General features: G+C 42.6%; 1 protein-coding gene across 16 annotated transcripts in view; it reads right to left on the bottom strand.

Annotated features, from left to right (window-relative positions):
* Window positions 1-27,285, bottom strand: part of LPP (LIM domain containing preferred translocation partner in lipoma) — a 331,648-nt gene that overhangs the window by 42,456 nt on the left and 261,907 nt on the right. For all 16 annotated transcript variants that reach the window (XM_064385623.1, XM_064385626.1, XM_064385629.1 and 13 more), the window contains one exon: window positions 15,404-15,573. In XM_064385623.1, the coding sequence (XP_064241693.1) occupies window positions 15,404-15,573 (170 nt within the window). The remainder of the gene's footprint in view (window positions 1-15,403; window positions 15,574-27,285) is intronic.

Below are 27,285 nucleotides of genomic sequence, written 5' to 3'. Positions count from 1 at the left end.
CTGGAACTTTGTATTCAATCTCATCATTTAACACTTTTCTTTCACCTGAATAGTAGCTTCCCTGTGCTCTTCCATCCTGGAGCATCATTTCTAAGAGTGAAAGTTACCTATCATTTGGAGCAGGAAATGAGATGGAGAAGGGAGCTCACAGCCAGAACCAGCCTCAGTAGCTGCAGCACTCTATTCCTATACTGAGCACAGCAAAACTCATGTTTTGCAGAGAAACCAGTCATGAAAAGTGTTATTTGGGATTTGACTATGATGGAGATTTGGGATGGAAATATGCAGAATATCAGCTTGGGAAGTGCAGAGGAAACAAGAGCCTTACTTCACAAACAAGCAAAATACTCAAGGTTCTGCTAATTCACATCTGGACTACTTCCCCTCTCCCCCTCAAAAGGGATTAGCAGAATCACAAAAGGAGGAATTTCCAGGTCAAGAATCATATGGAAATTATAGTCAAAACCAAATTGTTTGGATCTGGTCTTTGTCCCAGGGAAAAGCTATTTGCTCCTGCTTAGTACAGAGCCCAGCCCCTGAAACCCAGAGTCTGCACATGCCTACAGGGAATGCGAAAAAGAGGGAGAGAGAAATAAAACAGCTCCCTACCTCACAGTGAGAGAGTTTTGTTTCTCTCTGGCCAACAGTATGGACATCTAGATGTGTGCAAGAGAACAACAGAGAGCATTACCTGCTGGGGAATAGGATTGCTGTTCCCCTCTGTGAGGGCAGCCAGATTCACTTAACTCCCTAGGAAAAACAGTAGAATCATTAAGAGACACTTTTGTACCTTCATGTCTTCATCAGCTAAGGAAAGAATTTCCTGTGGCTAATTACACATTTTAGCACCAAGGTAGTGATTGTCCTCTAACTGCAAACATCTGTCTCCAGCCTGGGGGAGAGCCCAGCTCTGACCACAGCACCTGGGCACAGGCACTGGGCAGACAGGACAGGATGGTGATCCCTCACCTCCAGCCCCGTGGAGTACACACAGTCATGGGAACATGACCCTTTCTGAAAAGAGATCCAGCACTGGAGGTGCCAGCTCCTGACTGTGTGCAGCCTCCTGCTATGTGCCAACCCCATCCAGTCCTCTGCCCAGCTGCCCACCCTGCCTGATCAAAGCCCACAGAGGCCTCTGAGTCTGCTACCAGGAGCTGAACTTTTCCCTTAAGGTCAGATTCAAAGCCTACCAATCCATATATCTGTGGCCATTTTTCCACTGATGGGATATAGCTGCAGTTTTCAATAGCTTGCTGCTTATCCACAGACCAGGCTCGTTGGGCTCACTCTTGATCCCTTAGAAGGTAACCAAATTCTTCCCAACATTGAGAAAAAGGAGATAGGGCTCTTCAAATGCCCCACTTCCTCACCTTACTTCCTATTCCTTTGTTTATAAGTGTTGAAGTATGAGGTTCATATTAATGCCATAGCCCTGAAGTTCTGTTGACTGACACCCAAGGGTGAAACCAGGGATGTGACCCATCCACCATCTGTGCAGGAGGAAACTCCCTTGCACAGTTGAACGAAATTTGCCTCCAACTTCCCACCTCACTTCATACATAAATTCTCTCATAAATTCACATTCTCTCCACATGAAAAAAAAAAAAAAAAGAAGGAAGAAGGAAAACAAATATCTTCCTCTGCCAATACATACATGTGTTCACATGCACAAATACTTAGGAAAAATTAAAGAATCTGTAGATGGAGGGGTTAGTGCCAGATTTAAAAATTATTAAACATTATGTACAAAGAAAACATAATGAGCTCCTACGGGATGTAGGAAAAATTACCCATGAATGAGAGGAAAATGGATAACCACTCCTGGGTTTGCCACTGGTGAATTATTTAATAATCACTCCCCAGCAGATGGAATATATTTATCTACCTCATTGGAGCACACTTTGCAATTTATTTATATTGCTTTAAAATATGATTATTTATTTAAAAAATAAACAAGGTAACCACATGGGAAAAGGGAAGGAAACAAAGTTTAGAGGGGGGAAAAGTATGCTTTTCAGTTAATTTTAGGGAATTTCCACTAAAATTAACTTGAATCTTCCTTACTTCTACTTTAAAAAACAGAAATTGAAAATTCTTTTGATCAAACCAATCTAGATTTTTCACACACTCAAGAGGATCACTTTGTGAGATGGGATCTGTGTCTCATGTCTTTCATTAGCCATGTTGTCTTGGGCAACACATATCAGATTCAGCTCCTATTAATTTTAAGGAAAACATTTAAATTGGGATCAGTGGGAGCAGGCACACAACTTAGACTAATTTGTTTTATGGGATCCAGTCCCTCATCTAAGTTAGCAACTCTAACCCCTGGCTCAAACAGCACTCAGCCTTGTCATTTAATTAGATACTTATTCTAAAATGCAAAGGGTGCCATTTAGCAAAGTTTGAAAATGCAAAAGGTACCCTTTAGTACCGTGTAAGTGCATAAGTGAACTGCCTGCTTCCAAAATTAAAGCAGCAGTTGTGAGCAAAATGCTCTGCCCACTCAACAGCAAAGTGTATTACTGATGATTGAAGACAAATTTAGACAAACCTGAGGGAAGGTCCACGAGAGGAAGGAATACCTTTTCTGGGCAAATGCCAAATCATTTCAGATTGAATTCAGGCTTCCAGATTCTTCCTGTGCAAGTCTGCATGTACGTACAGGTATACATTAGCCATGGAGGGCTGCACAGAAACTCTACTACCCAGCTGGGCACAGATGTTTTTAGGAGTTGGAAATCACCGGGGAGAGGGGAGGTCAAGAGAAACCCTGCAGTGTAACACTGTAACTTTGCCCAAAGAAAACACAAAAACCCCACCAATACCAAGCCCTAAACCACTGCTCCCTCACCAAAGAAAAAACTAGTTGCTTTTGGTGAAACCTCTTCACAAGTTTTTCAACAATCCATTCTGATTTTCTTTAAAACCAGTGAAGTTTATTTACAGATCTCAAATGTGAAGAGTCCCATGGTGAAACTATCAATCGTTATTGGAGACATAACATTTTTTAAAGTGACTAGAGAATTACATGACTTACTATTAAGAGTTTAAGTCTCATTGTCAAGAGTGGGTTAGTAAACCAAAAGCAGCCAATTTCTCAGTCACTTATATGATTTGAAAAAGTTTCTCCAGGTCCTGATGATATTTTGTCTCTCACACCTTGCTTCCCCTTCACAGACTAAGAAAATCTGCAATTAGGATGAATCAAGAATAAGTATTTTGTAAAAGATTTAACCTTAAAAGAAACAGAAATCTGATAGACTAAAATCCAGCTCAGGCATAGACGTCAGTGTTTTACCATCTAGCTAGTTCAGCAAAAGGGCTGCTCTATAAATAATCCAGTATAGTGAATGCTATACATCTTTGAAGTAAAAATGGACTACTAGAATACCCTTACTTAGTTCAGGTTGAGGAGAGCAAATCAACGTGTCCTCCTTACTAGGAAAAGGCTCAAACATAGGCACATCCTCTCTTGAACTGGGAGTGCTGCACTTCCAGCAAAAAATCCAAATTGACCTCTACAATCTCAACATCCTGGAAGAGTAAAAGCAAACTCACTGCATATTATTTCTGGAAAGAGAGAGATCAGATTTTAAAAATTACTTCCACCACAACAATCTAACACATGAAGACAGACAGTACAGATGTGCATGTCTCTGGTGGGATGTGGACACGGGAGCAAAGCTCTCCCTACATCTCCTGACATGGAAAGATGGAAATGTCAAGCACCTTGTGTGGTTACGCACTCGTTTATTTTAAAGACAGAAAGGATTAAATACATCTACATAAAGGAAAAGAAAAGTGTTTAAACAACAATAAAAAAAAGATTTAGTGGCATTAATAAAGAACTCCCTTAAACCACCATGTCACCATTAAAGTAATTAATAGGGCATGCAAGACATTTCAGTGGAAAGTGAGCAGTGCTCACATTAGAGCCTTTAAAGTTTTCACATGACCTCAAGACAGACTACGGCATTCCTGTGCAAAAGTACCCTCTAAAAAAGAGATGGGGGCATTCAAGTCTATAAAAGAGTGGTTTTAAAATTTAAATGATATGGTCTAAGTCTAAAATGCAAAGGTTAAGGGAATATTAGAAGGGCAATAATTCTATCTGATTAAACTTTTATCCAAAGTGACAATAAAATGTTCAAAATGAATTAAGGACTTTATTAACAGATGCAGAGTCTCTATAAAAAGAGTTTGAAATCTAAGTGCCACAGAGGAGAGCTTTTATTGGTTTTTTTTTTGTCTGGATGGAGGTGATATTACCATAAAACTTTAATCTTATTGCCATGTCACAGTGAAAGTAAAACTGTCAGAGGTAATAGAGCAAATCAGGACTGCTTTCTCTCCCTGCTCTGTTGCAAGGGCCTCTTTCCAGAATATAAGAATATGCATGTTCTATGTATGGCATTGTTCCTATAGGTGACAGACACATGTGGACAGATTACGGGCTGATGACTCACCTGGCCTTCTGCTGGTTACAACAGTCCCAAGGTGGTAAGTACAGGCAAATTATATGGACCATTTCAAATCAGTACTTAGCAAAAACTGGTGCTGTGCCACCAGGGACTCTTCAGAACATTTCAGCCTTTCCAAAAGGGAATTTGCTATTTCAGGACAGTTTTAAACTTTTTACTTGTTTATTAGTACCTGTATGTAGTAAGAGGGTAACAATTTCCAAGCCCTTAAACAAAGGCATTTCGCTACTTTTGAGTGATCAAGTTTAAGCCAGCCATAAATCTGTGGAACAGGATAAAAAAACAAGACTTTTTCTGAAGACTATTGCTAAATGCTAGATATGATTTAGAGCGTGGCTCAGCTCCATCAGGGCCTTTAGCAGCCATGATTTCGGCCATCACTAGTTTTTCCTCCTGTTTTGCTGCTGCTAAATTCTGGCAACTTGGTTGCCTTGGTGATGGCTGCAGTGCCTGTGGCAGATGCACTGGAAGACATCCTGCTAATTGGTTTGGCTTTTCCGGGAACTCTTGAGCCTTTCGCATGTTGGCAGGAATGCTGTGATGGCCACCTGTGCCTGTTCCACCAGCCTCTGACCCACCACTGCCAGCACTGGGCACAAGCCAGCCCCCAGCCTGCCCCTGTCACACCCTCCACGAGAGGAGCCAGGGCTCAACCTCTCTGAGCCCCACAGAGCCCCACCATGCTACAGCTGCCCCCACTCCCTGCTGAGGAGCCCAAAAGGCACCTTTAGGAATTCCCACATCCTCCTTTGGCTGTGCAGCACCCACGAGAAAAGCACAGCTCCTCAGAGGAGCAACCGACTGCAAATTGCCGGGGAGACTAGGATGTCAAACAAATATTTTCCTTTTCACAACAGAACATAAATATTTGGCAGCACATTTAATTTAAAAAGTCTAGAAGTTATTCAAAGAGATTGGCGAACGTTGCTATGATGTTAGTTTGCTTCCTAAAATGTGACCAGTCACAGATGGCTTGCTGTAGGAAATATTAAATAAATTTTTTAAAGTGTTGTCTGGCTTGAACACAGATTGCATTTACACAGATATCTTTGTTGGTGGAATGCCAAGATGGTGTATTGGTTCAAACATGACCTTAAACAAAAAACTACCTTGTCAGGAGCTAATGGAATATTCATACTTAAAATCTCAATCCCTGATAACATCTGAGAATGAATTTACATTTCAACACTGTTATTTTCCCCCCCCTCTTGCTGTATTTCCCTTCACAAACAAGGGAAAATATCTGGGTTTGGTCAGCAGCAACTTTTAGGTTTTGAGCACAAAAAACATTACTTTTTACATCTTTGAAGCAGATTGAAAAAACTCTATATAAAGAATGTTAAGTGACAGGAGAATTTGGAAGGCCACTCAGTGTTAAAGAGTCAAACAGCAAAGATGCAAATACAATGAGCTGCAGCATTAAACACATTCATAGACTGACTTCAGCAAGAAAATAAAAATCAAAACAATATAAAGATTTTTTTCAATGGCCAGCAACTGCAGGAGCACACTCCTATAGTGACTAAAGACTATCGAATCTGTGCTTTATAAACTCACACCAAAGAGGTCACAAAGATTCTTGGTTTATTTCTTTCTGTAAAGCTCTACTTTTAGCAAAAACAAAAGCCTTTGAAACATGGGCATGTAACATAAGAATGGCCACCAGTTCCTCACTGCCTGCACCTCCTGCATGGCCCCAGAGAGCTGTGGTAAGTCTGCTCTGACAGTTACAGCATCAGGTTGGTGTGGGAAACCTCCATGGTGCTTCTGTGTCAAATGTTTGTCAGGAAACAGCAGCCAGGGAAAAGCAGGGACAGTGCTGAGCGGATCTCATCACTCATTTTCAGCAATCAGATGCCCCATGAGTTCCATGCTCACCTACATGCGTGGCGCCATCCCTGCCTAACCCCACAGAGGCCTCACAGAGATGGGCACACACTGTGAGACCTCACTGACCACATCAACCTCTCTGCTCCTGTGAAGGCTGCTACCTACCAGCGCGTAATTATCTCTTGTTCCCAGCAAATGCCAGCACCAGAGTTAAGCTATAATCTGGTTTTCCTTCTGCCCAAAATATCCCAGTGGATTATTTATCTCTTCTGTCAATATTGTACTTGGACCATGGCTTTGTAATCAATGCAGATGAGATGAAACTTACAATTTGCTTTATCCCTACGTGAGTACCAGACACTCTCCATACTCTTAAAATCAATAAACTTTTTCTCCCGTCACCATTCCCATTTGTTGTACTTTCCCTACAATGGCATGATTTTGTTTTTTTCCAACCAGAAATCTCCCAAGCCCACTGGGGTTTCTGTGTGTGTGATGTCAAGTTAAACAGTTTCCCCCACTGCAAACAAACATCACATGCACACAAATCATGTCCTGGAGCGAAGAGCAGAGGCAGACACTAGAGGGAGGATCGACTCACAGACTGAGCTTTTGCCAGAGCAAATTCCTTGGAGTGTGGCTTCACCAAGGAGACGGCTCAAGTGGCATGCTGCAAGAGCCTGCTGGGATCCCTGGCACTCAGGCTTGCAAATCACTGTCTGGACTGAAGGAAGAGGGCATCTGGAATTGAGAGTGAGCAAGACAAGATTTTGCTCTCTTCAAGGCTGCTCAGGGAACCATTTCTGCTAAATCCAAACAAACCCATTCCAGGACAGATTCAGCTCTGTTACTCACAGGTACTGCAGCAAGATTTGCCAGCAACTCTGCACAAGGAACTGGTAAAAATAAGCAATACTTAATGGTTTGTTTATTTCAGTGAGTTTCAATTTTTTAATGTCTGGATACTGCAGCGCTTTAACATCACTGCATTAGAAAAGACAGAGCTCCATAATACACAGATCTGATGGGAACACACATCTAAATTACAGGCCCAATTTCAAATACATTACAGACTTTTCAGAATAATTGTCGTCAGCAGTTTGAATTAACAAATAACTATGCAGGGTTACAAGCAAGCAGTAGGACAGGAAAGGAAAGGAACACTGTCATGGCACCTTCCACCCTCCTGGGTTTTCCAAGAGCCCTCACTCAGTTTTCAGATACTCGTTCTTATTCCTGTCCAGTCTCTAAACAGCAGTGATTAGAAGAGGGGAAGAAAAGAAAGGTAGCTCCTTCACCTCAAGATCCTGGCAGGCTGAACTGCAAATTGGTAGAAAATTGGGCTGTGGAAAACCTGAGCTGTACAGTGCAGGATGTTTTTGTGGTCCTGGACAGGTCATTCAAGCTCAGAACTGGAACAAGTAAGGCTAGAAAAACATCCCTAGGTCTGCCCATGCCTAGACCTTAACCATACCTAAGACTTTTGTCCCAGCTGTCCTTGAAGGCTTCCATCAATGAAAATCCATGATCTAAACAAGCTGCATTTAAACTTCTCAGAGTCAGATCTCCATCTGCAATATGGAGACAATGCTGTTGCCTTTCCCACAGACTTGCTTTTTATCAAGAAGTTTTTCAGAGGCAAAGACTTTCATTCACTGACACACCACAGTGAGAGTTTATTACAGTGCTATCTCCAGATGCTGCTCAGGCAGCAGAGAGTGAAAGCAGCAAGTAGTTCACTGAGGAGGTGGTGAGGAACAGATGAAAGAAAAGGGATGAACGCTGTAAACACTGGATGTAACTTGCCAGTAACCATCTACACTTGACTGCAAATGTGGAAGATACTACAAAGATGTTATTCTCTCCTTATAAACCATTTCTGCTAGCTTGCAAGGCCAGCAAGCTTTGGGATACATTCCACAGGGAAAGCTCAACACACAGCTAAAACCCATTGCTAAATGACTTCGCCATCCCCTCTACTGTAGCATGATCCCTAAGCAGATCTATAGCCAGGAACCATAAAATCCCATTAGTCCTGCAGAGAGGGAGACTGTTTTCTTCCAAAGAATATACAGTTGGTCAGTGGAATTCACCCTGTGAGGCAAGAAATTCACTGAATGGCAGCAGCTGGTCCTTCACAGTATCATCTTTTCAGTTACTAAGAACTCTTCATTTCCCATGGTATAGTTTTTCTAGATTATACATGTCAAATCAATGCTTAGTTCATATAATCAAAATATGAAAAATGCCTCTAATTATAAAAGCACAAGGCAGAGACAAGACTACAATTCAAGTTGTTATGGCTGCCAACACACACAGGAGGAAAGATCTGGATTCTAGCAAGCCATCACAAAAATCTCAAGTAAGCCCAGGTGTGGAGGAGGACTCGTCACTTAATATGGACACATTTTTAAATAGGGGCCATGAAAAGTCATCCATACCTAACAAAACTTTGCACCACCAAGACATCAGTGAATAGTTAATCAGCCTTTCATGCCCAATCTTCCAACACAAATATATCTATTAAAACGCTGTCCAGCACTATGGTACTTTTCCAAAAATATCCCCCTAGTGACACTGTTCTTATTGGTAGCATCAAGTTGCTTTGCCTCCACAATCCATAGATGGTCTTCCTCTAAAGCAACACTCTAGTCAGCTTTCTGGAAAGTCAATTACTCCAAGGTATATTGGTCTCAGAATCCATCACCAAGGTGAGCCCAGTGCAATTCTTGGCAGGGCTCGCACTCGTGTCTTCCAAGAACACTATGAATTTTTCTTCTTACAGGCTTGATTTGCAGGCTTCTTGTCCTGTCCTTGTTGGACAGCAAGATGAATTGGCCCTGTCCTCTTTAACATGAGCCTCTGGGTCTCTACAGAGGAATCTCTGTAAAGCGTTACCTCATCATCTCATGGTACACTTTCTCCCCTTTCTTTTTAATTCCAGTTTAGAAAGAAGGTTATTGACCTCTGCTGACTCCCCCACCCACCCACCCCTGCAAACGAACCTTTTCCCTTGCCTTGTGACAGAATAAGAGGCATGACCCATCCCCTGAAACAGCTGGAAGGCCACTGAACAAACAGATGCAGTCTTCCAGAGGGTCAGCTAAGTTCAGCTGTCCCAGTTCTGACAGAAGCTGCTTCATCGACATATTCTCTCACACGTTTTTGTACCTCCTAGACCTGGACTCCTGGAAGCTCCAGGTGCAGCTTATGTAACAGCATCCCGTCCTCCTCTATCTGTGCCCTGATTGCACAAGAACATTTACCACTCAAAGTAGTAGAGTTGAGCTTATGGCCACTATTACTCCTCCGCCTTCTGTCTCTATTTTTTATATCAGCTGTTGCTGGGTGGTATCAATAGAAAGGGCTGTTACACTCTTAAGGGATTTACTAATTTTTCATTTTTACAAATGATCAGTTCATTAGACGTAACAGATTTCCCTTGACATTATGTTTTTTCCATGGAATTACCAACTGGGTACAGACTAGCAAAATTATCAACGCTAATAATCAGTAGCAATAAAACACGCCTGTGAGTGAGCCAAAACTCTGGACCAGTTTTGTGGCTGCTATGCCCATGGGCCACTTCTGTTGGGGGTAAGAAATACCCAGGGCTGAGCCTGCTGCTGCCTGGCACAGCCCAGCTCCATCTCTGTGCCACAGGAGCTGAGCTTTAATGCTTTTCGATCCACGGGTCACAGGTTCAGCTCCCTGCTGCCGATGACTCACACAGGAGCTCCAAACTAAAACTAGCAACACCAGCTTTTTTCTAGGAGGGATTCAAGAGCAGCATTGATCTCAATGAAATATTTTGAGGGCAGAAAAATTCCACCATGCAAAGAGAGCGTGACTTCTCTTTAGTTTATTTTATATTTTTGTTCCAGTTGTCATTTTGAATTCAAACTCTTTGGAAAGCAGGCATAATAGTCTTAATGATCCCATTGAGCAGTTTAAATTCAAATTGTGGAGCACTTGCAATACCATGCTGGCAGCACTTTCCATAAATTACTCTCAAATTCAATACGTTGCTTGACAAAAACAAGAATAAAGGGCTTTTTACTTTAAAAAGAAGAAAACTTGTATCATAAAAAAAAATCTTTAAATTATAGTTTCTCTTTTCTGGTCCAATTTAAATTGTTACACAGTTGCTAAATTAGTGCTGTAATCCCTGCTTACAAATTGCAAAATTATTTTTAAAAATAGATGTATTTTTACTGCAGGGAACAACCTTACACTTTAAACCCTATGTGCTGCAGGAAGCTGCTCTTGCACAGCTTTCAACCAATCAGACTCACGTGCACACAGAGTGAGGTTTACAATACCAGTCACACCGAAGCCAACAGCAGTCTCACCAGAGATTTCAATGAGCACAAATTGAGTTAACACTGACATTTTAGAATGATTAGCAAATTTAAGCCTTCCCAAGATGCTCCATTACACCAGTGGCTCTCGTTGTACCATTTCTTAAAACATCAACTTTTCTCTTGTGTTCTGTTCTGAACCATCTTCTCCTACTGAACTACAGCCACTGATAGGCCAGGAAGTTAGAAGACTTTAAAAGAAAAAAAAAAAACCAAACCTCTAAGATATATCTTTTTCTGCTCACAAAACAAGTAATTGGGGACAGGGGGAATACAGGGGGAATAAAAAAAGGTGGAGCACTATGATCTCAAGTTCAAAGCTGGAGAAAAGCAATAACCAGGGCAAGATTCCTACGCATAATTCTTCTTCCTTCAAGCACTTCCACAGCTTCAATCCTATGGAAAGATGAACTTCACCTGCAAATAATCCTTGTAAGTGATTTAGTGATTTTTAGGGATGGGTTTAAGATACTGTCCTCAATATCTCACAGTGCTCAGCAGAAATAGGAAACCTCAATCTCTGGGTCTCCACAGGGCACTGCAGAGCATACCCACCATCTGCCCTGATCTAGCTTGACTGAAATGAGTTTCTTTCTTCTCCTTTAATCAATCCTTCATAATTTCTAGCCCACCACTTCTCTGAAGTCTTTCATCTGACCCTGGCTATTTCTGCTATTTCCCCTTCCCAATCCCACCATGGTCCTCTCCTCAGGTGGGTCACATTGACCTGGACACAACAGAAGAAACCCCGGGAGACCAGGAGCATCAGCAAGATCTTGCTGCTTTCTGCATTAACTGCAGGAGCTCAGCCCCTCCCAGCCCTCACCTCAGAGTGCACATCTCCAGCTGCCAACCACCAGACTGTCAGGAGAGGGGAGAAAGAATGGAGAAAAATTTCCACATCCTGGAGAAAGTTATCTGGACATCAAAGAACACCCCATTCACAAAACAGCAGCATCACTCTTGCCAGACTGGTGTGTCTGGTTAACCTTGTGCTCAGTCCTTACGATAACACGGTATTTGGACAGCAGACAGCTGGCACTGCTCAACATCTTGCTCTTCAGTCTTTTATAACAACAGTTCCACTGACATTATGCTTAGCCTTTTCCCTGCTCTCAGTCCAGTGTTAAAATATCTTCAACTACTTAGAGGAAGCAAACCAAATGTTCTTTTGTCAGTAATTTGCCCTGTAAGGGAGGGGGGAAATATACTGATAACATACTGCAGACACGGCGCTCATCACGTGCACAGCAGTGCACTGGCTACACTGGAAATTCTATCATGGTATTTCAAATGTTAACTTGACTGTCATCGTGACTGGGAAACATCTGTCTCCTATTAACACTTTAGTTTTTACAGTTGCTTTTAGTTCAGCAGAAGTGTCTTAATGGAGAAGACTGGTACTCTTTTAGAAATAACATCAATAATGAAAGAATCCTTGGATGCAGAGCAAAACCAGCAAACACATTGGCAACAGAACTCGCTGCACTCAGAAGATGTAACAGGAAATGATAGTGATGGGCTTTTGGGTGGGAAGATTTTTGTGTGAAAGAATTAACTCTGGTACTCAAATTCCCATTAAGAAAAATATTTCTTTTCAAACAGGTGATTGATTTCCTTAGACATTAATTCAGACTTTTGGGGAATTTCATCTTAATTGGATCACTGATAAATAAAACCAGAAACAAAAACAACAAAGAAAACCCCTTCTGCAGGCTATTTAGGCTTGGTACTGACTAACCAGTAATTAAACACAGCTCTTCACAGAAATCTTAATTATGGCTTCACTACACCACAGCTAAGAAGAGTCACACAACAAACTGAGAAAATTAGCCAATTCTAATTGTTTCAGAACATTTATTTTTATTTTTGTGCATAGTTTTTGTGTGCATAAGGCCACAAGTCACACCAGTGAATTATTTAAAAAATAATCAAAGGCTTCAATTTATATATCACAACTAGGCCAGTGTTACTAGGCAGTATTCATTTATTTTCTTCATATAAATTAAGCCTCTATAACTTGCATAAGAGGTCAGGAGTTTTCAACTTGGGAAAACAGGGATGTGTGCTAGAAATCAGTGTGAATTAGGTAGACCAGAAACAAGTTTCACTGAATTACTCACACTTACACCAGCTGAGAACCCTGTTTTCTCAGCTGGCCGCTGCCATGAATTAGCTGTGCAGTCACATCTGCTGCACCTTCCATGGGAACTCAGGTCCAGAGGAATCCAAAACGAGGTACTTCAGTCCTACTGAGTTTCTGTATTCTGAGATCTGGGATTCCTACTATCCAAGCTATTTTCTGATGCAGGAACTTTGGGAAACAAAATATACCCCACACACCTTCAGAAACCAAACACTAAAAAGCACCCAAAACCAATCAACTAACCAACCAAAAAGAAAAGGGGGGAAGGCCCCAAACCAAAACAAAAATAATCAGGTGCCACAATTCAGCAGAATGTGGCTTGACAGGTTCGATTTTAAGCAGGTCATTAACTCTCAGAGTTCAGGATAACTGCATCACACAACTAAAGGCATCTAAAGACAAAAGCAGTCAGACTGTGCCTCATCAATTTAAGGGTCTCATTCATCGGCAAGAACAACTTGCAAGCCTAGCTGAAAGCCTCAGTGTACTTAGGCATTCATTATCCTACTGAAGCCAATGCAGGCTTCATTCCACTGAAAAATCAATGAGACATATGCTCTAGGACACAAATTCCTCAGGCCTAAAGCCAGAGGATGGCAGGAGCCTAGATCCCTTGTAGATCTGGCTTTTAACACAGCATAGTCCTGAGCTTTCTGAAAGACACTGAGACATAGGCTCCCAACACTTGTTTCTTCCACATTTTAGAGTTCAATATGTGCTTGGGTTTTTTTTTTTCTTTTCTTTACTCCATCAGACTGCCAGCTTCCTGCTTCCCATTTTTCACTCACAGTTCCAGCTGCCCAGCTACATATATGTATCCCCATCAGCACTGCCATCCTTTCCTCTGCATGTGCAGCAGCAGATGGATCCAGACGTGTTTTGGGTTAACTCCATAACCATGTTTTGTGGACTGCATGGATAAACATTTAAAGGCCCCTTCTGGTTATATAAAAGGAAGCTATTAAACGTTTACTCTTTCCTCTGTACTCAGAGCTGCAAAGATGTATCACAGAACATACAAACGCAGATGCAACCAGGCAATTATCGTTCCTTTATCCCTTAAATAGATAGAAGATAAATTTGAAAGAAAATGAGGAACAGAATCCTTCTCCCTTTCCTTTTTTATCCTTTTATCTCCCAATGTAGGAAGTTTACTGAACCCTTGCCAACAATTCACTCAGGCTAATGAAGTGTATAAGTAATGGGATTAAATAATCTTAAACCATTACTACAGTGGCTAATGCAGATGTTTTCCCAAACTAAAGCAGATGAGTGGTGTAGAATGCGTGCTTGATTTAAAAAAGAAGAAAAGAAAGTATCAATCTGCAAGCAGATGAAGTCAATTCCAGCCTGAAGTCAATGAAATGTTTAATTCTAGTTACATAAAGTTGCTCCAATTATATTATGAATGCACCTTCCTAAAGTCTTCAGTGCTTTGCACGTGGTTAAACTTGCCACAAAATGAGACTTAAATTTTTTATGGTGCAATCATTTTAGAGCAAACAAAAATAGAAATTATTTAAAAGGTACATATTCCACCAAAAGACCATTTAGCTTTTAAAATCAATTTAACAAGGCCCATCTATCACTGCCATTGTAAGTAAGACACAATCCTCCCTTTTAATATTCAGTATCTCCATAATAATCTCACTGAGAAGTCTCTGTAGAAATAGAGAGAACAATGAAATATTGGTGGCATTTTCAGAAATATTATAGTATTATTGCTCTAATTATCCTTGGAATGACAGAAATGTCATGAAAAACATCAATTTTTACTTTCAGAAGTGTAAATCCAATTATCCAGTGTTTGTAAAAACTCAAAACTGGAAGTTTAAAGAAAGATCTGTCAGTATTTTAAGAATGTTCCAGTGCTTTTCTTACTCTAAGTTACAAGGATAATCCTTATATACTGGATGCTAAGGTCAGACCAAGGTAAAGCCTCAGGCACATTATGGGATGTTTATTTAATTTGCACCTGTGCAACTGGTTCCAGCTACTTGTTATGGGAGTCTCTTAAACTGTGCAGCTCCTCAGAGCAACTGTTAATTGTTTGCTTTAAGACCTTGGAGGCATGAAATGAAATTTTAGGGCAATGTAAGCTTCAAAAGATATCTAATCCAAAGACCTTTAGTTCAGTAGAATGTCTTCCATCAAGCAAGGCAAAAGTCTTGATTTTAGAAGTTTTAGTGCTTTCTTGCATCCCACCTCCTTAATCTTATTGGGCACACAGTCTGTAACCATTTTGGTATCAGGTTTCTCAACACAGAAAGTGGAGAAGCACACTACTGCTAAAAAATGACTGCATAGTCTGCTCCTTACAGAGATGAAACAATCACAAAACCCAGCTCTATTCCTGCTGTGTCCACTTCATTTCAGAGGGAAGTCAGACCAGGAAATGTAATTCACCCAGTAAGTTAAAAAGATCAGAGTTCTCAAGACCATGAAAAAACCTGTTGCTCATGATACTGCCACAGAGTTGTCAGAATTTAACTGTAAGGCAAGTCCACAGCAATGAAAGAAAGAAATGTTTCCCATGTCTGTGCATCAAAATCAGGGCACAAAGAGGAGCGGGTACTCACAATGTAGCAGGGTTCACAGTAGGCTTTCTTCTCCACGGCGTAGAAGGGCTGTCCCCTCAGCTTGGTGTTGCACATTATGCAGGTGAAACACTCCACGTGGAAGACTTGGTCCATGGCTGTGCAACCAGTGCCCTCTCCGACAACATTCTCCCCGCAGCGGGCACAGCGTCCTGTCACCAGAGGGAAAGGACAGCAGTCAGAGCAAGCCCCTCGTCCCAGCTGCACAGGAGGTCCCTCCACTCACCCGTGGCTGGTGAGGGGGACGTAGCAGCTCAGTCCACAGAAAAACAATTTGTGCTACTGCTGGCAAAGACCCAGTGCCACTGAAGGCACTCTGGTGCCGGTCCATATGAAAAGATCTAGAAAGGATTGACACTGGCTCCCAAGACAGCACTCATGTCAGCCGTGCTGCTGCAAGCCAGCAATCATTGTAAGGACCTTGAGCTTCAGATACAAACCACTCAGCTATCATCTAACCCACCTATACAGTCATCCTCAGCTCCTCAGTTAGATGGGATAAACCTGTGCCTTAAGCCTTGCTTACACATGAAAGGATTTTGTCATAGGAGGCCTCATAAAGCTGTCTGGTGGCAGCACAATTTAAAGAGAAGTTTTTGCTTGTATAGCTTAAACCAATTCTCTCAATGGAGCCAACTACTTTTTTTTTCTGTTCAAAGATTAATACACATTAAGATATTCTGTCTATTTAAAGCACAGAAGCTATTCCTAAAGAAACTGATATGTGGATATTTTATTCTTACCATCATTCAAGAAAGGTGTATCAGAAACTGCTGGTAAAGACTGTAAGTACAGACAAGCCTTAAGAGCTCTGTCTGTTTCTGAAAAAGATCCTTAACGTCAGACACAAATGCATAACAAAAAGTCTGTAGACACACACATACAAAAGGCTTGCTGCCTTGTTCAGATTGTTGCTAAAGATGCTATGTGGCAGATAGTTTTAAAGTGAAGACAAGATTTCCTTAGTTCATGAGAAAAACATTTCCCTAGGGAAGACCGTGGTGCAGAGATGATGGAAGAGGTGGGTAGAAGGCACACCTTTGCCATTTTTCTTTGCCACATGGGTTCTAGAAAACGGAGATAGACCCTAAAGTTCTGATGTCCTTACACAACAATTGATGTTGAAAATGGAAGGCATTAAGTACAAGGTCAGCCACACTACACAGGAGAACCCCACCAAAGGTAATAGAGCAACTGTGATCTGGGGCACTGCCCCTCTCAAAATGGTATTCTCCAGTTTAAGAATAACTGTGGTGACCCCAGCCTTGGGACCCTGCACTTCTTGAAGGCTTCATGGGTGGAGTGGTGTGGTCAGTGAGGGTGGAAGGGAAGCAAGAGCTGGGGTACAAGCAGGAAAGCATACTTAGTTCAATACTGAATTATTCATAAAGGCATATAGAAATAATATGCACCTTATAATAATTACATAATGCAGTAATGATACAATGCTCTCTCATGGTCTGTTTATGGGCTTTTTCATGCAAATACTGCACAACTTCTACAAGTTAGAGCTGTCTTGTCATCTCAAGAGCAGGACTGCTGCCCTTCACTGTGCACTGACAATGTCCCCACACTCATGACTTCTTTTCTGCCTGTCCCACACTCCAACAAGCTACATTCAGGGAACAAAGCATGTAAGCTACTTTCAGATCCCTCAGGATGTGGCAGGATGATATATATACACATTTGAGATATATTAGGAAAGCTTGGAAAATAACCCAGATCATTACGATTTGCTACAATGGCATAACTGTAGTTGGCTTTATACAGGACAGACAGTTCCTGACTCAAACAGCTCCCAGCCTGAGCAACGTGGAGGGAGAACTCACCAGATAAATCCAGACAAGTCTGGAAATCCCCCAAATGGAATTAATAATGATGTATTTAAACTTAACTTTCCTTAGCATTTGTTATTAGGGTTTTCATTGTCACTGTTGTGCTTTAATCACTCCACTGTAGCACTTCTAGAGAGGACTCCTTTTTTATTAGCAGAAAAGGAATTCAGGTTTCCCAGCATGGTAGTGAGGCTACAGAGCTTGGGGGAAGAATGGAAAAAAACATGAGGACTAGGAAGAAAAAAACCCAAACCCACTGAAGAGAACCACAGGAGAGAGCACTGCACTGAGAAGGAGGCAGAAGACACCTCCTGTGTACCACAGGAGAGCCCTGCTGAGCCCTGGTGTGGACAGCACAGAGCTGCTCCAGGGCCTTCTCCAAACATCTCGTGTAGCTGGGCTGTAATACGAAGAGACGTCTGGGGAGCAGTTAATATCTCTATATATAAAACATGAAATTGAAAGCCATTAGTGTATTACTTTACACAGTGTTTTTCCAGAGGGAATATTCCGCTGAAGAATTTATTTTCCCTAGTGTGCCATTCTGTGATCATCCGGTATTATTTTTATGAGGCACTTGGACATGGAATAATGTAGTGTCTATGCAAACACTTCTCAGCTTTCTTTGTTAACATCTGAGCAGAACATGTGGGAATCTTTTCAACCCCTCCTTCTCTTCTCACATTCATAATTTAGCCAGCTCTTGTGTGCATCAGCATTTATCTTCCTCGTTGACCAATCTCTCCATTTGCTGAAGAAGCTCTCTACATGGAGACCATACTTCTGGCTGCACTTGTGCCAGGAGACCTAGGTCTGTTTCCTAACTCAACCTGTAATCTCTAACAAGTCACTCAGTGCCTTTGTACCTCTGTCCCCTCTTCCAGCATAAAGACATCATCTCTGCCTCCGAAAGGTACCCTGAGGCTACAGTCCCCCGTGGCTCTGAGGTATCCCCAACTACAGTGCTGGTGGTCAGATACAAACCAAAGAGTAGCACAACACGAGTCTTGGCCAACTTCTCCCCTTTAAGTTTGTTTCCTGAGGCTTTCCTTCCTCTCTCTGGGTTTTTCCACAGAAGATTCCCACTGAGGCAGCAACAGACTTAACCTGTCTACATTTATGAGAAGTCCAGATTCTGCTATTAAGTACACAGACAGAAATACTCCTATAAACTCTCACACAGGAAAGCTTAAAGAAAGCTTCCTTTTTTATAAGTTTTTATGCAAATTATAACACTGTGGCCTTGAGCAAACCATGTTTTTCATGAGACATGGCCACTCCAGTGAGAATCAAAACACAAGCTCTGTGCCTAGCAACTCTCCCAACTGACTCACTCACCCAAAAGGTAAAAGTAAATAAGCCAAAATATTCAAATTTGGGAGCTAACAGTTGGGTGGCTGGATCCACTTAAAGGCACATGTGCAAATACACAACTGATCAGGCTTGCAGCAATGTTATCACTGGAAACTGCACCTTCTGCAGACCTTGGTGCAATCTGGGAACTCACAAGACTTCTGCAAAAACCTTTCTCTTCTCCCAACTCCTGCAACTCGCTCAAATGTAGTTGAAAATGGATATTAGTTTCAAGTGTTGGTGAAGGAGGAACTGACAAGCAGACAGGCACATGCACACAGGCAGTGTGATTGCACAAGCCTCATTTCCTTAGAAAACCAGAAAAACCCCACTAAAAACAATGTATCTATCATTATGTCTGATAAAAACAAAACAAAGGTCTGCTTTTCCTCTGTGCCAGTTACCAACGGCGAAGGTATTTGTGGTTGGGCTCACCACAATTAAGTGCCCACACATGTTCCCCATTTTAATATTTTCACACTGTCTCAAATAACGCAGTCTGTTGTGTGCAGAATACCCATGAGTGAACACAGAAGTTGCACTGCTTATTGGGAAAGAAGTAGCAAAGGCAAAGTTTGCAAGACTCAAGAACAAACAGATTGCACAAAAAAGATTACACAAATAATCTAAGAGAAAAATAGCAGGCAGCGTATTACAGTAGAAACACAGAACAACGTGACCCATTTGCTTTCCACAAGCAGCATTTAAAAAGCAGCTTAAAGACAAAGGACAAAATTAGCACTAAACTGCATGAAGATGAGAAACTATGTCATTTCAACATTCTTCTTTTGCCCCTTCAGCCCTTTTTAGATCCTTTTTCAAAATCATTTCAGCAAAACTAGAAGGCGATATGTTGGCAGCAAGCCTGGGAGACCAGAGTCCTCTATTTTTGCATGAAAGAGGTTCCTAACCTTGGCCATGCTGTGACCTTCCTTCAGCCCAGCCTGGCTGCCACATGATGGTCTTACCTTGGGGACATGTACAGAAGTGCCTGCAGAGGCTTCCCTGCTGAAAATGCCATAGTCAGTGAGTGGATTACACAGAAACACTTCAGCAGCTGAAAGGATACATCAGCTACTATACTCTAGTCTGAAACCTCCTCACTTACTGTCTTCTGCTGTGTCAAAAGTCTGAAATATTGTGAATCTGAAGGAAGAGGGGGAAGGCAGAAGAGGAGCTCATACTGCATAAGATGCCATGTTCTAACTTCTTGTTATCCCATTACTCTTATTACATCGTTTTTGCCTATACCACCACAGATCCTGGCTGCTCAGATTATAGAACAGATCTATTCTGGGAAAACACAGAATTCAAAGAAGGGTCCAACTGCAGGAGTTTACAACCTAATACAAGCAATAACAACCAGGTAGTGATAGGAAATAGAAAGAAACAATCAGACAAAACCAGTCGGCAAGGGAAGCTGTGGTCTCAGCACTCTAAATGTTTTACTGTTGACAAGGAGTCTGCAGACAGCACAGCAAAGGAAAAGGTTAAGGAAGAATTTGAAAGAGGACCCGGAGGGAGTTTAAAGGAAGTTTAATGGAATGCTTCTGAAGAAAGGACAAAGACAACACAAAAGAGAATGTAAGTGCTTGAAGGTTGAACATAGACGGCTTCAGATGGGAAAGATGAGTTGGTATGTCACTAGAGAATACCAGAGGAAGAAGGGTGGGAATAGGTCATTACAGGTCGTGCAGGTAAAGACATGAAGTTTCTGTTTGATATGAGGCAGAAATGAAACCAGAGGAGAGATGTTTAGGAGTTGGATTCGATGATCTTTGTGGGCCCCTTCCGACTCAGGATATTCTATGACTCCATGACTAAAAGGCAAAAATGATCTGGCCTAAGTTAAAAGGCAGAGAGTTATTTCTGCAGCTAGTTGAGCATGAATAGAGAGAAACTGCATTTTTTGAAAAGGATGTTGAAGAGATTCAAGGTCACTGGAGCTTGGATGCAGGTTTTAACTGTGAAAATGAACAGGAAAGGCCATAATCTGAGCTGTTACTCAGCAAAGCTCTTAAGATTTGGCCAGAAACTGGGCACAATCTGGAGATGAGGAATTAGGCACAGAGCGTCCAACTTTATCTGGGACATGCATCACTTTTAAATGTCAGATTAGGAACATGAGCAAATAGGACAAACATCCACCATTGAAGATGGGTGATAGAATAGGTACATGTCATACTAATCCTTTTGGCAGTAATATTCTGATAGCAATCACACTGGAGCAGAGGACAAAGGCAATGTAACGCCACACAGGTGGCTTGAGATGCTCCTATTTGCACATCCAGGGACTTCAGTAGCCTTTCTAGGCTACAACATTATTTTTCTGTCATACCTACTTAGACATTAAGCCATTGGCAGCACCATTGTGATGTACAGTGCCTAACACAGACAATTCAGGCAGCAACTACAGATGCCAAAAGCAGAAAAAGCAGAGAGAAAATGTGCAAACCTCTCCACAAAAGGCTTAAACTCATGAATTCAAAGCATGCATTCTATGTAGAGAAGAGATAGGGGATAATTTTCTGATAAAAGCATCAAAGTAGGAAGGTTCTGCATTTGCTGAAACATGGGGAAAAAACGTTGATATCTCAAAAAACTTGGCATGATGGAAAAAACTGTTTCCCACCTAAGCATACTGTGGGAATACACCACAAGGTCATATCCTCGGTGCCTATCAATTACACAATTTCCCTTGATCAGCTAAGTGTATTCCCCGGCTCTCACTGCAGCCCTGATACACAACACAAGAAAGAACTAAAAAAATACAGCACACTGCCTTTTCAAAACACCACCAAGAACACTTTGAAAATAGATAAATACGTTGAACAAAATATCTCACTAAAAGTACCCCTAGCAGCTTCAAGAAACCCAGTATTTCCGCTGCGTTATTTTTCTAATCATCTCTGTTTAGAGTTCGCCAGCGAATGCATTTTAGAGATTCATGACACATTCTGCTTTTGGATGGCTTTGAATCAGCTGGCAGTAAATGTGGAAAAATCATTATTCCTAATGAAGAAATATTGATGACAAAACAGCATTTCGAGGACAACGTTGACCATAAGTCAACAATGTAACAAGACTTTCCCCTCTCTCCCTCCTCTTTCCTAGTGACTTTTATCCAAGGGTTTTCAAGCATTTTCAAGCACACGGGATTCCTCAGGACACCTATGTCAGACAAGCAGAATTACTTCATTTTAAGGGCATGCAGGAGCAGAAGTTGATTATTAGGATAACAGTGTAACAGCAGATCTTAACTTAGTACACCCTAATCAAATTAAGTCCCAGTCAGAGCTTCTGCAACTCAGAAGTACCCAACAGGTCCTGGGTTCTTTGATTGATCCAAAGGCAATAGAAGAGGAATCTCTGGTCCACAGACCCTCCAAGGGAGGGTTTATGTCCTTCCACAGCGCATGGGAGGTATGTGTCTAACTGTGCTAGACACAGATGTGCTGATCATATTTGTCCCAGAGTGATTCTGACATTTTGGCACTCGGGGCACTGCAATAATGGTACAGAGGGAAAGGCTTGTTGTATATTTTGTAGAAAACTATATTATTTAGCTCATCTTAACTTTGCCTTCCTTACCTACATTTTTCTTGCTTTTGAACTCAAGACTTTTCACTGAGTGGGAAGCCCTTGGCAATGGTTTATTGTGCCAGGATCCAAGCTTGAAGTGTCACCATTTGACAGTAGCAGGCTGTATGCATCAATTGTCTTATACAGCCTTTGGACATGAGACAGATCAATCTTAATTCCCTCTTCTTCAGCAGATGTCAGAAAACACAATCTTTTACAGTAAACACAGATTCATGCTGCAATGTGTGCCTGAAACACTTCATAAATTAAATCCAAGGCCCTGATTTAATTACTGTGTCCTGGTTATTCTGCTTTAACTGTGTTGCACTTGTACTCCAGATGTACAGGTCCCTGCAGTGACCTACTTGTCACTTGTACTGTACAGCACTGTGCAGTAGCTGCACTCCCGTGTTGTTTGCATCCCTTTCCTCCGACCACAATACAACTTCATATTCTCACTTTGCTTGGCTGTAAAAACCTGACACATTCTCAGTATGCCCCGGAGGTCCCATTCCACACCACAGAGCAAACGCTTTGCAACTGTGCAGGCTCACTCTGCCAACACTTCACCTTCTCAAACATTTCTTCATGCTGCTCATCACAAAATTACTGTCACAGCTGATCTCCAGGCCTCACAGTGAAGCTTTCCAACACCCCAGGAAAGGTAGAGGACTGTTAGGACACCCAACATGCAGGCAGAGAACTTGAGACTCACACAGGTTAAATAACCCTCCAAGGGTCACACAAGAAGTTTCTGATGGAGCCAGGAACTGAAACCATATCTTCTCAATCACAGTCTGGTTTCTTTAACCACAAGGCCATCTCTGAAAAGGCTTGATGATAAGAAGGGCCTGTGGCATAAAAACTCCATTTCAGAGGGAGCTCCCAGCACCAGTCTTGCTAAAATCCCTTTCCCAGAAGGAGGAATTCACTCCTTGTGTGGACCATGGCATCACTCTCTGGCAGCCTGGCTGAGCCACATAGCAACTGAGCACACAGAGTTCTGTGCCTCTCCTTCTGTCCTCTATTTAATTACAGAGAAGGAAAGACTCTGCTTCCTTCAATACCTATGTGGTGGTGATCCTTTACCCATCTACATCCCCCTCTCCTCAACATCCTGGGACACAAGAGACAGTTTAGCTTGTTTCTGATATAAACCATACTACAATTAGAGGTACCTCTTGAAATTATAGAAGCCACAATGTATTACTGATACAAAATTGAGAGGACCACTCCTGATTTTCCCGAAAAAATATAAAAGTTCGGGTTGAACAGGATCTTGAGAAGACCTGAAAATAATCTTATTGCTTCGAAGGCAGCACCAACTCTCTCTACAGCAATCTTGGTAGATACTTGTTTAACCTCCTCCTAAAAGCCTCCAGCAACAGAGATTTCACCAAGCACTTGGGCAAAAAATCTCAGTGGGTACCTAACCATACCACCAGTGAGCCTTTCTGCCACCCAACCACAACACCCCTCGCAGCAAGCCAAGCCAGTGCCTTTTTACACCGTTCACGATGGCCACAAAGAAAGCAGACAGGCTCGGGTGGGCCAGCTGTAAGGACGGACTGGAAGATGCCCCCCCGGCAGGCTGGTGTGTCCCTGAGCCCCACACAGCGGTGAGGTGCCAGTCCCCACGCTGGAGGATGTGCAGTGAGTGTGCCAGCCCAGTGGGGGTCAGTGATGCTCTACAATATTTAAGGTCCCAGACACCTTTTTTGCAGCATGCTTTGCCTTTTTTTTATTCTTTTTTTTTCCCCCTCCTGTTGTTGTTGTTACATTGTGTCAACTTTTTGGCACGTGTTTTACCATGTGCGAACGGCTTGAAATAGAGCCCCGCTTACATCTGGAGACGAAAAAAAAAAAAAAAGAGGGTGAGAAAAAGAGTGGGAGAGAGGAAACATTCCTCCCTTTGCTAATCGATCAAGGAAATGCAAGAGAGAGAGTAAAATGTACTCTATTTCCTTTAGAAATGTTTCCTTTAATGCCGATGAAAGCTGCCAGATGACAGGGGCTGCTCGGCGAGCAGAGCGAGCGCTGTCAGCGCGGCTCGGGGTGTCCCTGGCAGCCGCAGCGATTCCTCCTCCAGCCCGGCTCTCCCGGGCTCTCCAGCACGGCAAGCACGGCTCCTGCGGCGTGCCGGGCACTCCCTGCTTCCCCTCCCCGCTCCCAGCCTGGCCCGAGCCGGGCACGGGTACGGTGAAGAAGAAGCTTCACTTTGCAAATGGAGAGTTGGATTGAAAGAAGTAGCATTTCGTAATTATTCGTTTTAATTAAACACCTGTTTGTGTTTGGGGGCAAGACTTTCAAAGCACTAATTTGTACAAAAAAATACCAAACCCGGCCAACAAATGCTTAACTAACGCGAGCGATAATTTCATTTGGTTAAAAAAATTAAAAAAATTTAAAAATGCATACTTTCGCAGAAGTCCCCCACATTCCTGTGCCATTACTGCTCTCTGATTGCATGTAATAAGTTCAAAAAGCAAGACACATAAAAACCTCTTTTTTAAAAGAAATAAATATCAAGCAAAAATTATAAAGGCTATAAGAAAGTGGGCCTTTTCCATGTTTTCAAAAGCTGAGAAACCTCTTATTTTATTCTACTTTCATAGGAAAACTACAGCTTTCTAAACCAAAAATTACTTTTTTCCTTGGAACACATCACTAATATTGAAATCTCATTTTTTAGTGAGATGTTACCAGCAAGTGGCATCCAGGGAACAACCTCAGCAGTTCTCTACTAAAGCCCTGGCAAAGGTGAGGCTACCAGCCAAGTCCTGGCGGGGCTGTCAGGAAAGCACTCTCTGGGCAATTTATCCCAAAGCTGACTCTGTGGGGGTTTACCCCTCCTAGGAAGGAGAAAACAAAGCAAAGGGGAACAGTTTCTGGCTGAGCTGTAGATCAGACAAATTTTGGCCGTTTTGGTGATCCCAACATCAACAACCAACTGAGCCACTCCCTTTGCACTTGTGCTTGCAAAGCCATATTGATGATAAACCCCGGACTGAAACCACCAAATACCTTATGGCACACACAAGGTGAGCCAACCATGCGTGTATGATTCTCCTGCAGGTAAAGGAAAACAGAATACCAGGCAGGAATCACTCTTCATCCCACCTTCATCAGGGGTCACTGGCAGGCGGGCATTCCCTGAGCTATCCCCTGGCCCACTGGGCTCGTGCTGTAATGCTGCACCAATTTCAGGATCCTCTTTTGGAAATCCACAAAACAATACCCTGTCATTACAGGGGGTGCCAGAAGCAGCAGTCTCAGGAGCAGCTACGTGGGGCAGCTCTGCCCAGCCAGTCTGGGTCCTTTGGCAGGTCTCTCCCAGCATGCTGTCCCAGCCTGCTCCCTCCTGGCTCAGACCAGCCGTGCTGCTGGAGCAGTGGAGGGTGATTTCAGGGGCTGCTGCACCTGACCCCATCCGTAAGTGACTGATGTAACACAGAGCAGAGCTGGAGGCCAGACGAGCTGCTCTCCTCAGAGGCTTGGTGCTCACTGTGCCATGCCTCCTGCAGCTTCTCCCAGCCATTCCCCCAGCTGGGCAGGACCAGTCACTGGCTGTCCACAGGCTCATGCTGCTGCTCAGTGCAACCACACCTTAAACACAGATCAAATTCTCCTGAGCTCTCAGCGTTCTTACAGAGCTGAACCGAGAGTGCAGTCAGAAGGGACCAGCTAAGACTCACACTGATGCAGACAGCAGCCTTTACGTCTATGTCAAAAAATGAGTTGTCTTTTACCACATTCCCAAAGGACTGTGATTGGGTTTGCCATTTCTGGCATGAAAGCAGGCTCAAGGAGCCCAAGCAATGGGGCACAGCTCTCTGATGTTAGGGGCAGGACAAACACAGAGCCAACAATGTCCCCTGTCCCAAAGACTTTCATCTCCAACTGCGTCCATGTTGCACAAGGGCACTCCAAACCACTTCTGTCCCCCTGCCCAGCCAATCCATTTCATAAGCCCAGGATAGGCACCATCAGCGTGTTCAGCAGACTCAAGCCCAGCCAAAAATCACAGCCATGGCTGGGCATGAATGACTCAATTCACTCTTCCACAGCCTGACTGGGCTCCAGCTGGTATTCCACAGCTTGTCTCTAACTCGTGGCATCACTAGGAAGGTGGTGGCATGAATTGATTTTTACCAAAGGCTCTGTTCAGTGGTGAAGATGAAATTGCCTGAGTAATGGCAAGGTTTTGAGTCAGAGTTGCTTCCTGTGCCATTGGCTCTGGCCTACCAGCCTGGAATGCCTCCTGCATGCTTGCCTGAGGAAAAACATCTGACAAAATCCAAAACACAGGGAGGGAACCTATCTCCCCACTGCCAAAAGTGAAAGAAAAAAAAAAAAAAAAAGAAGTGAAGAAAGGCTGGATCTGACAAAGAGTACTGTCCTGAACAAATGGCACCTCTCATAGGCCCAGCAACTTTAAGGCCTGAGGTTTTCAAAGGTGCCTGGCTGCATTAGAAGATGCCACACCAAATTTCAACCAGCACCTCATTTATTTCAGGTCTTTTGAAAACCCTGCCTTTCACAATCCGGCACCAGCCCAAAGCTTCCTTGCTGTTTTGAAACATGTGCTGTCTGTGTGTTGACAGCAGCCCTGCCATAAATCACATCCCTCAGGCACTGGAAACCACCTCACCTGTACGCTGAGCATCCACTGTTCCTTGCAATGAATTCCATCACTCCAAATTTCTCAGTAGCTGGAATCAAGTAATGCTGGTTTGGCTTTTTTTTTTTTTCATTAAAGCAACCTACTAGACAGAGGTTTCCTTTTTCACCCCAAAATCTGAGACCTTTCCAACCAGGTACAAGGTCCAATATTTGTTTACTCTCTTGGACAAGTAACAGGAACTTTATAACCTCTGATGGAGAAGCAGTCTGGTTCTGCAGGGGACATTCAATATTTGTTCCTATTCAGAATGACCACACATGTCATAATCTTAAAATGTGACACTGGTATTGAAAGCAAAAGTCCTTCTAAAATGTCATTTGATGTTGGTGACACTGTATTTATTAGACTGATATAATTAAGCGGTAACTATAATTCTGCTCCTCCTTTGGGTCACGGGACCTGCTTTTACT

This window comes from Passer domesticus, chromosome 11 (assembly GCF_036417665.1).
Source record: "Passer domesticus isolate bPasDom1 chromosome 11, bPasDom1.hap1, whole genome shotgun sequence".
Lineage (NCBI taxonomy): Eukaryota > Metazoa > Chordata > Aves > Passeriformes > Passeridae > Passer > Passer domesticus.
The sequence above is the reverse complement of the archived record's forward strand: the minus strand, read 5'-3'. Positions and strand labels throughout refer to the sequence as shown.